General features: G+C 39.6%; 1 protein-coding gene across 5 annotated transcripts in view; it reads left to right on the top strand.

Moving 5' to 3' along the window:
- Nucleotides 1–14,111, top strand: part of AMPH (amphiphysin) — a 305,154-nt gene that overhangs the window by 209,577 nt on the left and 81,466 nt on the right. For all 5 annotated transcript variants that reach the window (XM_073678259.1, XM_073678256.1, XM_073678257.1 and 2 more), the window contains exons 9-10: nucleotides 6,058–6,140; nucleotides 7,023–7,161. In XM_073678259.1, coding sequence (XP_073534360.1) covers nucleotides 6,058–6,140; nucleotides 7,023–7,161 — 222 coding nt within the window. The remainder of the gene's footprint in view (nucleotides 1–6,057; nucleotides 6,141–7,022; nucleotides 7,162–14,111) is intronic.

Below are 14,111 nucleotides of genomic sequence, written 5' to 3'. Positions count from 1 at the left end.
CAAAGGTATAAAATAGTGTATAAACTTCATTACTCTAATAAATATTTTATCATGGAAGGCTTAAGGAGATATAAGCCATTGTATGGCATTTTCCATAGGCATACTTTAAAGGGAGTCTGTTCAAACTAAATCCCGCAGCTCAGTGCGCAAAGATGTGGCCAATTATTTAAATACTTCTTCCCATTTGCTTGTTCCCCCTCAATCTGCAGGCCCCTCTTCTTCGATTGACAGCTCTAGCTTTATTTAGTCAAAGAAGGGTGGAGATAGATGGAAAACAAATAGGTGGGAATGTGCACTTATTGTAAATGATTGGGCCAGCCGTGATGCACCGAGCGTCTGCATTAAATGGATTCCTAAGGCCACATTCACACGTTGAGTATTTGGTCAGTTTTTTACCTCAGTATTTGTAAGCCAAAACGAGGAGAGGAACAATCAGAGGAAAAGTATGATAGAAACACTTCACCACTTCTGTATTTATCACCCACTCCTGGTTTTAGCTTACAAATACTGAGATAAAATACTCACCAAATACTCAATGTGTGCCCGTGGCCTAACAGTGGAACTTATTAACCATATATTTAAATGTTTAAATGGTACATTATGAAATAACTCACAATGTACCTATTAGGCATCCGTCACAGCCTCTGTGTAACGTATACGTCAGGGGCTTTTCCCAGCATTAAATAGAAGTTAAAAACACAGTGTCAGCCCAGAGTTAATTTCTCTCTGATTAAAGTTTTTTTTAAATCTTTAAGAAATTAGAATGACTTCCGGCATCTATAGATAAAGATGTTTCTGGTTTATAAAACCTATTTTCAATACTGTATTAGTGAAATGAGGCAATAGCGGGAGTGCCCAATTCAGGTGCTTTATCTATCAACCAGGGTAGAGAACTACAAAGAATGTCTCAGACTCAGTCTCAGACCTATGACGACCATAAATGCAACATGGAGCCCATTGGTTACTGTTTCATTTTCCCTGTGATGATGCTGCATGGAATTTTAACCTTCTCTACTTGATTCTTACAAAATTAACATCTTGTTGTCCCTGCAGTGGGAAAACCTGTGATTAAGCGGTTGAAGATTTCTCATACAAGGAGTTTATTAAAGCAGACAACCATTTATAGTATGGATTGGCATTTATTAGAGCATAAATAGTTAAAAAGATGTTACAAAGGACCAGGGGACATTTATTAGACATCAAATAGCTTAGAGTAGTCAGATTGTGGAATGCCCTACCGCAAGAAGTAGTAATGGCATCACAAAAGGGCTTATTTTCACAATAATTGGTATTGCTATTTAGCATTATAAATAATGTAGGTAAATAAATAATGTATAATTGATTAAGAAGAGTTGAACTTGACCTAATTGTTTTCAACCCATTACTTATGTAAATGAAATGATGTACACTATGAAAAGACTGGTTAAGAGTAAGAGGACTTGTTAGCTGCTTGACATTCCGCTTGGTACTGAAAATTTGCCCCATTTATGTACATTGGACTATGGGTCAGAACCAAACAAGGAGTTGAATCCCCACCAACCACACGTGGATAGTTTATCTTAATAATAAGACATTGAAGCTGGATCCAGCGCAAAGTAAAAAATCTAGTTTTCTTAAATATCCTTTAAAATTACCTAAATCTTGCAATTTCATATGCGGTCCCGTCAAGTAGAATCATAAGTCACAGGAGAAGCACTACTAGTTGGTATGTTTCAAATCTAAATGGTTCTTATTCATAATCTCATGTTAAAACAAAGCAAACTGAAATTTAATCCCTCATATTAAAACGTGCCTCTTGTCACGTGATCAGTCAAATCGTTTACTGTATTATTATTCATGATATTATTCTATGCCTTCTATATTTTATTGCCTCCCTTGCTTCCTGGTCATTCTCAGTCGGGATACTTACAATTAATATTTTTTCATATCTAGGTTTTAGTTCACAATTTTCCTATTTTTGTTTGTTTTTCACTTATTAGATCCCTTATTTTAGCTTTCCTTGGATCTTGTTATTGTTTGTCTCACCATTGTTCCATCTGAGAATGTCTCCTTGTAGCACATATACACACATCACCACCACCACATAAAATTAAGAGGAAAATAAATCATTTTTTTACATGTGCATGTACTGTATATCATGTAATATTTTATTTTTTTAACTCAATGTACTGGTATGTTTGTATGAGGCCTCTGCATGTGTTTGGTTAGATAATTAGTACATATATAAGATATACTGTATATTTAAATGTACCTTGGTCTGATGCTCCTAGCGATTCATGTATGCATGCGCACTGTTTGTGTTATTCAGTGAGCCGGCGCACTCTAAGGATCCTGCCTTGATTTGTTATCTCTAGTGATTTATCTGCACATGAGCATTGTCTATTTTAACCTACAGTTCCATCTTGTAATACGAGCCTGTGAGTTTTGCGCATGTGCGCTGTTTCCTTTATTTCGTTACATTCTCGCACCTTCAATGTCTTATTATTAAGATAAACTATCCACATGTGGTTGGTGGGGATTCAACTCCTTATTTGGTTCCTCAGTGCCGTGAAAATGCGACGCTGAGGAATAAGGCTGCAGCGCCCACTAGAGTTGGAAATTCTCCGGGGTCTCAGCTACCAGCGGTAGCTGAGGCCCTGGAGAATATGATCACGGCCGGTTTTTCCGGTTCCCGATCACGTGAGCACAAAAAAAAAGTGTGCCCGCGATTTTCAATAATTTCTCTCTCCTTTTACATGTATATGAGGGAGAAATTGAGCGCCCCGAATCCCCCGGTACTTGTACAGTCCCCAGATCTCCCCCTGATAATCCCCGACTCCCTGGCATCTTCCTGTAAAAAAAAAATGGGCGCATGCGCAGTGCGTTCGCCGAAATCTGCCCGTCAACAACAGGGAATTTTCCCTATTGGTTCATTTTAATCACTGTGATAAACCATATCACAGTGATAAAAAAAAGATCAAACCCCCTCTTGTACCCATCTTAGGTAAATTAAAATTATGAAATAAAAAATATATATTTTTGGTTAGGATTAGCCCAGGGTTAGGTTTAATCCAGGGTTAGGGTTAGCCCAGGGTTAGGGTTATATTTATGATTAGGGCTAGGGTTAGGATTTTTTCAAAAGTAAAAAAATTGATGACGATATGGCGACTAGTGTTGAGCGCAAGTGCTCGCTACTTGAGTTTGCATCGGGTACTCGAATATGCACCCTGTATCGCGGGTGCTCGAGTGAGATGCTCGAGTCCTCGCCCCGCATGTTTTGCGGCTGTTACACAGCCAAAAAAAAGATGCGGGGATTGCCTGCCATGCACTAGGGATCCACGTATGTTTTTTTGGGTGTCTAATAACCATGAAACATGTGGGGCAGGGACTCGAGCATGTCACTCGAGCACCCGCGATACATGGTGCATACCGGAGTACCCGATACAAACTCAAGTAGCGAGCACTTGCGCTCAAGACTAATGACAACTTATTCAATATGATGACCTAATGTTATCAAATTCTGTGTCATACCTCTGAGTTCAAAATGTTCACTATACCCCTTCATAAAATCCTTGAGGGGTGCAGTTTCCAAAATGGTGTCACTTATGCGGGGTTTCCACTGTTTAGGCACATCAGGGGCTCTCCCAATGCAACATGGCGTCCGCTAATTATTCAAGCAAATTTTACATTCTAAAAGTCAAATGGCGCTCCTTCCCTTCGGAAGTGGGGGTATCGGCTTACTCAGGAGAAATTGCACAACAAATTTTGTAGCCCATTTGTGACCAGGGTGTTACCCTTGAGAAAATTAAAAATTTGGGGCCTGAAGTAAAATTTGTGTGAAAAAAAGTTAAATGTTCACTTTTTCCTTCCACGTTGCTTCAGTTCCTGTGAAGCACATGAAGGGTTAACAAACTTCTTGAATGTGTTTTTGAGCACCTTGAGGGGTGCAGTTTTCAGAATGGTGTCACTTTTGGGTATATTATGTCATGTAGACGCCTCAAATTCACTTCAAATGTGATGTGGTCCCTAAAAAAAATAGTTTTGTGAACTTTGTTGGAAAAATGAGAAATCGCTGGTCAACTTTTAACCCTTATAACTTCCTAACGAAAAAAAAATTTGGTTCCAAAATTGTGCTGATGTAAAGTAGATATATGGGAAATGTTATGTATTACTTATTTTGTGTGACATATCGCTCTGATTTAAGGGCATAAAGATTCAAAGTTTGAAAATTGCAAAATTTTCGTCAAATTTCCATTTTTTTCACAAATAAACGCAAGTCATATTGAATACATTTTACCACTATCATGAAGTACAATATGACACGAAAAAACAGTCTCAGAATCAGTGGGATCCGTTGAAGCGTTCCAGAGTTATTACTTCATAAAGTGACACTGGTCAGAATTGTAAAATTTGGCTTGGTCATTAAGTACATAATTGGCTCTGTCCTTAAGGGGTTAATGCTCACTCAGAAATTGTTGGGATACATAGGAGTTGGCAATACTGGGAGTATCTAAATCCAAAATGATAATTAATCCTTTGCCACAATTTATCAATTTATGGGTGTAACACCTGACATAACTGATATTACACAATGTACATTGTATGCAATATGCTACATATATTAAACTGGCTATACCATCTTATCTTCCATCAATCATAATTTGGATATTCTTTATTTGCTTAGCACATTTTCACAATGCACACTTGCTTATATCACATCAATACAATTCTTCTTGCTAAGCCATGATTTTTTATCATATTTATTCAATACTGAATTGGATGATGGTGGCTTTTTGGGGAAAAGTCAAAATCATCCTGAAATCACTTCTCCAGCGTTTTTTTTATTTTTTTACGCTCTTCCCAGCGCTGCTCTGGTCCTTCAGTATATATATTGTTAGTTAAATATTTTTTGTAATCGGGTTTCATTAGAAATTGTGCACTGTTCCCTTCTATAGCCTATGTGTTGCACTGTCTGTTGCTGGCTGCAGACTAGCTTAACTGAGAATCCATCAGTGAGCTGACGGTCAAATGGTAGAGTTTCTAACTTTTTTCATGATGTACAATACAAAGTTATATTGTGGTACCGTGTTAGCTAGAAAAAATCGATGTAACTTTTTTCATCTGCTTTTTTCTGAGCTCCATTTAGCTGTATTAGGAGTAGAGACCATATTAAAGTTGAATATGCTGGAAGAAAACTGTGCACAATTTATAATGAAACCCAATTTCAAAAATAATTTTTACATGCATTTCAGTAAAAAAAGTTAAAAAGTCTCCAGAAGTGGAAGTCCACTCTCTGCAGTTTATGTTCAGATTCAAGACAGCAACTATTGGAAATTCACATGGGTCATTTGATCCCTAAAGTAAATTGGTGAATGAACAGGTTCAGATCCCAACACACCCTCATCAAAGTCTGAATCTGCATCACCAGAAGACACTTGTTTGAAATGTTATTTAACCATGAGTACTCTCACAAATTGTAGTTTTTATTCGATTCCTCTTCATCTTTCCCAATGGTGGGATCTTCTTGGAATGTTTCCAGAATTTAAGTTTTTTGGTCAAGTTCCTTAAAGTTAATTTCTTTCCTGAATTATAAATGTTCTTGTACCTGTTTTAGTTCACTTTTAATTTCTTTTAATGTAGTTTCATCACGGAAGATAATCAATTCTGTTAGCTGGTTTGCACAATTTTTTAGTATATCGTTCCATTTTGTATAAAATACTTATGGCTCTACTGGATAGAAGGCATATGAAATTGCATGCTTTGTGAAGTTTTTAAAGGATATTTAATAAAACAAGACTTTTTACTGCATGATGGATCCAAGAATTATAATTTTACCAAAAAGGCTAGAGAAAATGAGTGATCAAAAAAATAAGCGAGATGGATTCTTAAGACAGAAATCATGAATTGGTCGTTGAGAAACCTAAAAAATGCAAACACACATCAAAACTTTCTCGAGAAAGTCTATTAAAAAGATAAAACCAATTTGATTGTTCAATTCAGTGATGCAGTGTGTATATGAAAAATAATGTTAAGTACATTTATATATCATATGTTTTAATTTTTCTGTTTTTTTTTCAGCTGTGTCACAAACTCTACGAAGTCATGACCAAGTTAGGAGATCAGCATGCTGATAAAGCATTTACTATTCAAGGAGCTCCAAGGTAAGACGTTTGTCTATATAAGTCAGAATTCATTTTTCAATTAATTCATCTCAGTTCTCTATCCCAAATTTTGAATGAGGTGAGTACTGGGAATTTATGATGGGTTCAGCACCAGCACTTCCAGAAAAAAACAAGACCCAAGAGATGATCAGCAACCTCGCTTACAATATCTGAAGATTGCGAAATCTCACCATTCATTTTTTCCCTTGTCTGTAGTGACAGGAAATATGCTAGAGAAGAAGCTAGGCAGGGCAGGGCATACTTGGCAGGTACGTAGGACAGCCTCAATCAGCTGTTATAAATGGGGCCTTCAGGCACAACTGTCTATTTATATATTATTCATCCCTTTCAAAAATGAAAAACATAATAAATAAAAATGAAAGAATATTGTAATCAGTATTATGTGATTGGTAGATCTGATGAATGATTGGTAAAGTATAGCATGGCTGTAAGTGAAGGATAATACAAGTGAGCGTTAAGATTTGGTGGAATTAATTATTCATATCTATTTGAAGATTAGACTTTGTAGTTGCCTGATTAAGTTCTTGAGAAAAAAAGGATACATTTCTTAATAAAAATAATTTTGTTTCTTTATCACTGCAACAGAAAACGATGGTGAGTGCTATGGCTTACCTCCTAGGTATAAGCAATGGATTGCTGCGCTTTTCGAGGATGAGTGACTGTTCTTCTCACGCAGAATGAAACTGATTAGCTTAGTGATCCCTTATTGCCCTACTAGAATCCGCTTTCCAATTTCACATATATATTAGGCAGAGCCTAATTTTTAGAAAAGAATATCTTACTAACCATAAACATTTCCACGCTATAAAATCATCTTTTTACTAAATCAAAAACAAAAGTGTTTTTATTTCTTCGCATTAGTGATTCTGGTCCACTCCGTATTGCGAAGACCCCGTCTCCACCAGAAGAGGTTCCACAGATACCTAGTCCATTAGCAAGTCCTAACCATACATTAGCACCTGCATCCCCAGCACCAGCAAGACCTAAATCTCCTTCACAGGTACGTAGAGATCACATCTCAGAAATAAATGCTATGAATGTATTTAATCTCTCTGTATTTATTAACATAAATCTTCACTTAAAATATTTATACTCTCGGAGCCTTTGTTTTCATTTTCAGCATACTACCCAATATTTTTCTTGTCTAAATTAGGAAAGTCCATGTGGAATTTGATAGACCCCATTATAAATCAGTGGGACCTACCGAACACAAGAGCCTTATTAACTAATAGAGCCTTATTTACTACATTTATAAAGCACATGTTTATAATATGTTAACTCAATAACCTCCCCATATATCCATCATGGAGCGGGCTCACATGCTGAACTCGCTTCCACACGTGGCAGGTGTCAGCTGTGTGAAAGGGGTTATCTGGGACTATTTTATTTTTTTACTCTGGGCCTAAGAATTAACAGGTAGGTCACAGACCTCTCCTGATGGCGATTAAGCGGTTTCCTCTGACGTCACGTTGACAGGGCAGCTGCTTCTCTTCTGCTTTGCTCTGTTGGTGGGGCGTGACTGCCAATGTTATGCTGATTGACAGCCAGCTTAACTAAGGTAAGCCAGCTGTCAGTCAGCATGATGCCGGCAGTCATGCCCTGTCGACAGAGCAGCGCAGAAGAGGAAGAGCTGCTCTGCTGTCGTAAAGCAATAGAATCACCAGCAGGAGCTGTCCGCGATTGCTCAGAGCTAGCGCTGAGTACTGCAGGTAGTTAGCAACTACCTGCCTGTTACTTTTTAGGTAAATGGAGTGGACTCTGGTGCACACGAACACCGGCTCTCATTGGCTCTACCCACCACAAAATTACAGGGAACCGATGATTCATTGTAACGGGGGGCAGGGTGGTAGTCATGTCCGAGGGTCACTGCTTCATCACCCCGGCCCGCTACAGAACTCTGTGAATCCCTGGGTGTGTGGGAGGCAGTGTTTCTGTGACAGTCATTTTCACACTCACTTCTGATTCACGAACCGCGGTGCAGATTCCTTCGGTTTCCAGAATGAGACAGCCAGGCCAACTTAAAAATGCAAAGTCCTTTTTACTTATAAACACACTTACAGTACATACAGGGAATGGTATGGAATACATTTTCCTTCTTCTTCATACACAGCCAACGGCACTTTTCCAGTGATCATGGAAACAGACACAGTTTTAGCAATAAACATTGTTGCTGAGTGTTTCAGCCCTAAGGGAAACTCCTTTTTCTGGAACTTAGATGTAAGTTAGCTCCTGCTACCGCCCTACAGTTCCCTCTACCCGACTATCCTGAATCCACCATGCTGATAAGGCTGTCCTAGTCTCAGCACATAGGCGGAGTCCCCAGTTTGGCTTACTTGAGGTATACTGTCCTGCTTGTCACCATTGCTGTTGGTTCCTCTGTATTTGATGTCACACACACCCTTCTCCTCATGTTCTCGTCTAGCTCATCTAGCACAAGTGTCTCCTCTCATACTTTCACTAACTCCTGTCTCCTAAGACTCAGTAGTAACACACTCCAAGATGGCCGCCCCATCTCCCAGAGATCCCTCAATCTCCAACTGACACCTCCCTGAGGCTGGCCTAAACTGGTTAACCCTGTGTATAACAGTATCTACAGGCCTATTAGTATGAAATATAATATACTGCTGCCATCTAATGGCCATACAACAAATAACATCTTTTATGATCAAGCATATAATATACATATATTAAAACAGCTTTAGAGGGGTGTGGGAATCCTCGACCACCCTCTCACATCACCATGGCAGATGGGCTACTGAAGGCTGCGGTCACTGCCTTTTTGGTCCGCCAGTGAAGCTCAGCTACTGACTGATCTCATTGGAGAAGCACGATTTCCCTGAATAATGCAATTATAGTATGAGCTATATGATGAATGATTGCAGGTTCAAGTCCCCTGGGAAAACTACAAAGTAAAATAAGAAAAAATGTTTTAAAAAATATATAAAAGTTTGAATCACTCCGCTTGCCACACTAATAAAAAATAATTGGAAAGTACTTTTACAAAAATTTTCATGTTGAACTGTGGGCAGACGATGTAATAGTGGCTGCAAAGAGGAATAAAACATTTTTGTTATTTTTTTTAATTTCGCCTCCCTGTTGCTGAGATATTAGCATTCAAAGTATTTAGCATCTAATGAGTTAACTTTTGTTAAGTCCAAGTGGGTGATACCAGATAAATTGGACATCCGGACTATAGGTATGTTCACATTTGGCAGATACGCTACAGAATTTCTCATCTGATTTTGGAGACTGATTATCTGATCACACTATGATCGTCGTGTGATTAGCATAACCAGCCCGATTCTCTCAGAGGAGGTGTGACCCTAACCAAATATAAAATTAACCTGATCGGTAAATGCTATAAAAGAAAAAAAATTAAATTCCAGAATTGCATTTTAGCACTCGCTACAATTCCTAAAAATGCAAATAGGAGCAATCCAAACGTCAAAAAATCTACCCCAAAATGATGTCAATAAAAACTCACCTTGAAAAAACAAGCCCTAACACAGCTCAATCAATGTATAAATGAAAACGCCACTGGTTTAAAAAAAATAGGCAACATAAGCAAATTTTTTTGTTTAATAGAATTTTCTGAATTTTTTTTACCACCTGTATAATAAAAACCACTATGCAAACTGGAATGGCCGCAGTTGTACTGATCTGGCTAATCATATTATATCACTTGTACAACACATTGAACTCCATGAAAACTAAACACCAAAAATCCATTGTAGAATTATGAATTTTCTCTATTTCATTGTACTTGGATTTTTTTCTGATTTTCAAGCACATAATATGGTAAACTGAATGGTGTCATTCAAAACTACAACTTGTCCCACAAACAACAAGCCCTCATACAGATATGTCAATTAAAAATAAACAAGTCATGGCTCTTAGAAGAAAGGGAGGAAAAAGCAAAGACGCCAAAATGGAAAATTGTCCGGTTGGGAAGGTGAGCGCTTATCATCAGTCTGTTGTTGCTCTTTTTATTTTAAGGAAACCTGTCATCAGGATTTAGCCCTATAAACTAAAGGCATGGCTATAATGGCACGGTGATGCTGATTAATCTGATATCTGATGTGAAGGGATGTGAAGTTGTTGTTTAAGGCTGGTGTCACACTACTGTATAACATGCCCGAGTGTTATGCAATAAAACATCCATAGCACTCGACCCAGTGTTATTCTATGGGACAGCTGAGATCAGCGATTATTTTCTCATGCCGGTTCGGCATGAGAGAACAATCGTACAATGCTGTGATTGGCAGTGAGACTCTGCTCACTTACACCCACACAAGTCTATGGGTGTGTGTGAAACATCAGACTGCACTCAGATGTCACCTGAGTGCAGTCTGATATACGCAGAGTCAGGCCATGAAGGAGATGGAGAAATTACTTTCTCTGTTTCCGCTGCACCTGTGCTGAGATTCTCTCCTGTGAGAGAATTGCCGCCCAGACACTCGGCTCTCGCTCGCAGCACAGCAGGAGCCGAGGATCATTAGAATATGGCACCCGAAGCTCTGTCATCTGAATCCATACGCTGGTGTGACTCTGGCCTAATACTCACCTTCTGAAGTTTTCAGAAAATGACGTCCTATGTGCAGGACATGGGGGCCAGGTCTTCTTCTCCTTCTCTGCCCCCCACCAGTCTCCTCTTCACCAGTCATTGATTATTCAGTGACTAGTCTCCATTTTAAAATTCAGTGCCGCCGCTGCCGTCATTGTGTGGACAGATCGATATCTCAGCTCAGTTCAGAGCCAAATCTCGATCTGCGAATGCGCCGCTTCTAGCGTCATTTTATTGAAGTCCTGCACACAGGACACAGACTCACACTGTGCACGCGCCGCCCACACAGTGATGGCGGCGGCACTGAATTTTCAAAAGGAGGCTGGTCACTGAATAATCAATGACCTGTACAAGAAGAAGAGGAGTCTGGTGGGAGGCCAGAGAACGAGAAGAAGACCCTGCTCCCCAATGTCCCGCCTCAAAGCACACAAGATGTCATATAATGAAAACGTCATAAGGTGAGTATTCAACAGCCACTGAGCGGATCCCTTCACATCAGGTATCAGATTAATCACCATCACAGCGCCATCATGGCCATGCCTTTAGTTCATAGGGCTAAAGCCTTGCTGACCGGTTTCCTTTAAAAAAACTGTTTTCAGTCACAAACTGATGAGTTTTCTAAATAACATTTTATTAATCAATAATGATGATAAAATCAGGTCTGAACTTCCGGCTGTGTGATCCCGGCATGATTAGAACTCTCCGCTGCCCCCCTCATTGTGAAAGCGTCAGGTCTCGCATGTTAACATGAGATCTGGCGCTTTGAGATAAATCAGCACTGTCACATTTGTTACTAAGGGGTTACTGAACAGTAACAGCGCTAATGATGTTACTCTTACATTAGATCAGAGCACAAAATCTCATGTTAACATGCGAGATCTCGCCCTTCCACGGTGAGGGGGCTACCGAGAGTATTTGGCTAGAAAGTCAATGGCATTGGGGAAACTTACGTATCAGCATATTTGATAAGAGGTGTTATTCAGAAATATCACCAGTCTGTGGCTGCCCATTGTCTTCTTAGTAAAAAAGAAGCCACAGACTGGTGATATTAACAAGAACTCCTTAAGACCTCCATCACACGTCCGTATAAAACACGTACGTTTAAGACTGGTACCGGTGTCATCAGTGTTTTCAATCAGTGTGACTTCCGTGTGTCCGTGTTTTCCATCAGTGTGTCATCATTGTACAGTCCATGTGTCCATTTTTGTCATCAGTGTGTCATCAGTCTATGGTCCGTGTTTACCATCAGTGTGTCATCAGTGTTTTCAATCAGCGTGCAATCTGTGTGTCTGTTTTTACCATCAGTGTGTCATCAGTGTTTTTCCGGTATGGATAAAGAAAGAAGTAAATTCCAAAGCTTCTCATATACTTTGCAGTGTTAAACACGGACAGCCTTCGTACAGCACACAGACTGTATACTGATGCCATCCGTGTGCTGTACATGTTTTTCACAGACCCATAGACTTGTATTGGCCCTTATCATCCATGCTGCTTGAACAAAAAACTGACATGTGTCCCTGTGGTTTGCATGGACACATGGGTTGTGCAAAAACTCGGACATGTGAATGTCACCATAGGTTATAATGGGTACTTGTTGCATCCGTTAAAATACACATACAACATGTACTTGAAATATGGCGGTGTGAAGGAGGCCTAAGTGTGATTTTGTGCTTTTCATTTTCAGGTCTCCTGAGTTAAATTCAGAGAGTTATCACAGTACAGTCATACAACACTGCAGAATTTTTAACACTGAAAAATAATAAATGTAGCAGTTTACTGTGGGTCACTATTTTGTTGTTCTCTATGGCAGTGGCAGATTGCATTTAATAGAGCATGTCAAATCTTTAAGCTGCTCATACAACTAGGTAGATATAGAAATTTATCTTTGTGCATTTGATTTTCTGTTCTGGGTGTTGATGACATATATATACAGTACAGACCAAAAGTTTGGACACACCATCTCATTGAAAGATTTTTCTGTATTTTCATGACTATGAAAATTGTACATTCACACTGAAGGCATCAAAACTATGAATTAACACATGTGGAATTATATAATTAACAAAAAGTGTGAAACAATTGAAAATATGTCTTATATTCTAAGTTCTTCAAAGTAGCCACTTTTTGCTTTGATGACTGCTTTGCACACTCTTGGCATTTTCTTGATGAACTTCAAGAGGTAATCACCGGAAATGCTTTTCACTTCACAGGTGTGACCTGCCAGGTTTAATAAGCGGGATTTCTTGCCTTATAAATGGGGTTGGGACCATCAGTTGTGTTGTGCATAAGTCTGGTGGATACACAGCTGATAGTCCTACTGAATAGACTGTTAGCTGCTTTTTTCTTGCCATAATACAAATTCTAAGTAAAGTAAAACAAGTGGCCATCATTACTTTAAGAAATGAAGGTCAGTCAGTCCGAAAAATTGGGAAAACTTTGAAAGTGTCCCCAAGTGCAGTTGCAAAAACCATCAAGCACTACAAAGAAACTGGCTCACATGAGGACAGCCCCAGGAAAGGAAGACCAAGAGTCACGTCTGCTTCTGAGGATAAGTTTATCCGAGTCACCAGCCTCAGAAATCACAGGTTAACAGCAGCTCAGATTAGAGACCAGGTCAATGCCACACAGAGTTCTAGCAGCAGACATATCTCTTCAACAACTGTTAAGAGGAGACTTTGTGCAGCAGGCCTTCATGGTAAAATAGCTGCTAGGAAACCACTGCTAAGGACAGGCAACAAGCAGAAGAGACTTGTTTGGGCTAAAGAACACAAGGAATGGACATTAGACCAGTGGAAATCTGTGCTTTGGTCTGATGAGTCCAAATTTGCGATCTTTGGTTCCAACCACCGTGTCTTTGTGCGACGCAGAAAAGGTGAACGGATGGACTCTACATGCCTGGTTCCCACCGTGAAGCATGGAGGAGGAGGTGTGATGGTGTGGGGGTGCATTGCTGGTGACACTGGTGGGGATTTATTCAAAATTGAAGGCATACTGAACTAGCATGGCTACCACAGCATCTTGCCGCAGCATGCTATTCCATCCGGTTTGCGTTTAGTTGGACCATCATTTATTTTTCAACAGGACCATGACCCCAAACTCACCTCCAGGCTGTGTAAGGGCTATTTGACCAAGAGGGAGAGTGATGGGGTGCTACGCCAGATGACCTGGCCTCCAGTCACCAGACCTGAACCCAATCGAGATGGTTTGGGGTGAGCTGGACCGCAGAGTGAAGGCAAAAGGGCCAACAAGTGCTAAGCATCTCTGGGAACTCCTTCAAGATTGTTGGAAGACCATTTCCGGTGACTACCTCTTGAAGCTCATCAAGAGAATGCCAAGAGTGTGCAAAGCAGTCATCAAAGCAAAAGGTGGCTACTTTGAAAAACCTA

The sequence above is a fragment of the Phyllobates terribilis genome, unplaced genomic scaffold (assembly GCF_046119375.1).
Source record: "Phyllobates terribilis strain yellow unplaced genomic scaffold, ASM4611937v1 Scaffold_4__5_contigs__length_816908805, whole genome shotgun sequence".
Lineage (NCBI taxonomy): Eukaryota > Metazoa > Chordata > Amphibia > Anura > Dendrobatidae > Phyllobates > Phyllobates terribilis.
Note: the sequence above shows the minus strand (reverse complement) of the source record. Positions and strands in the feature narration are given on the sequence as shown.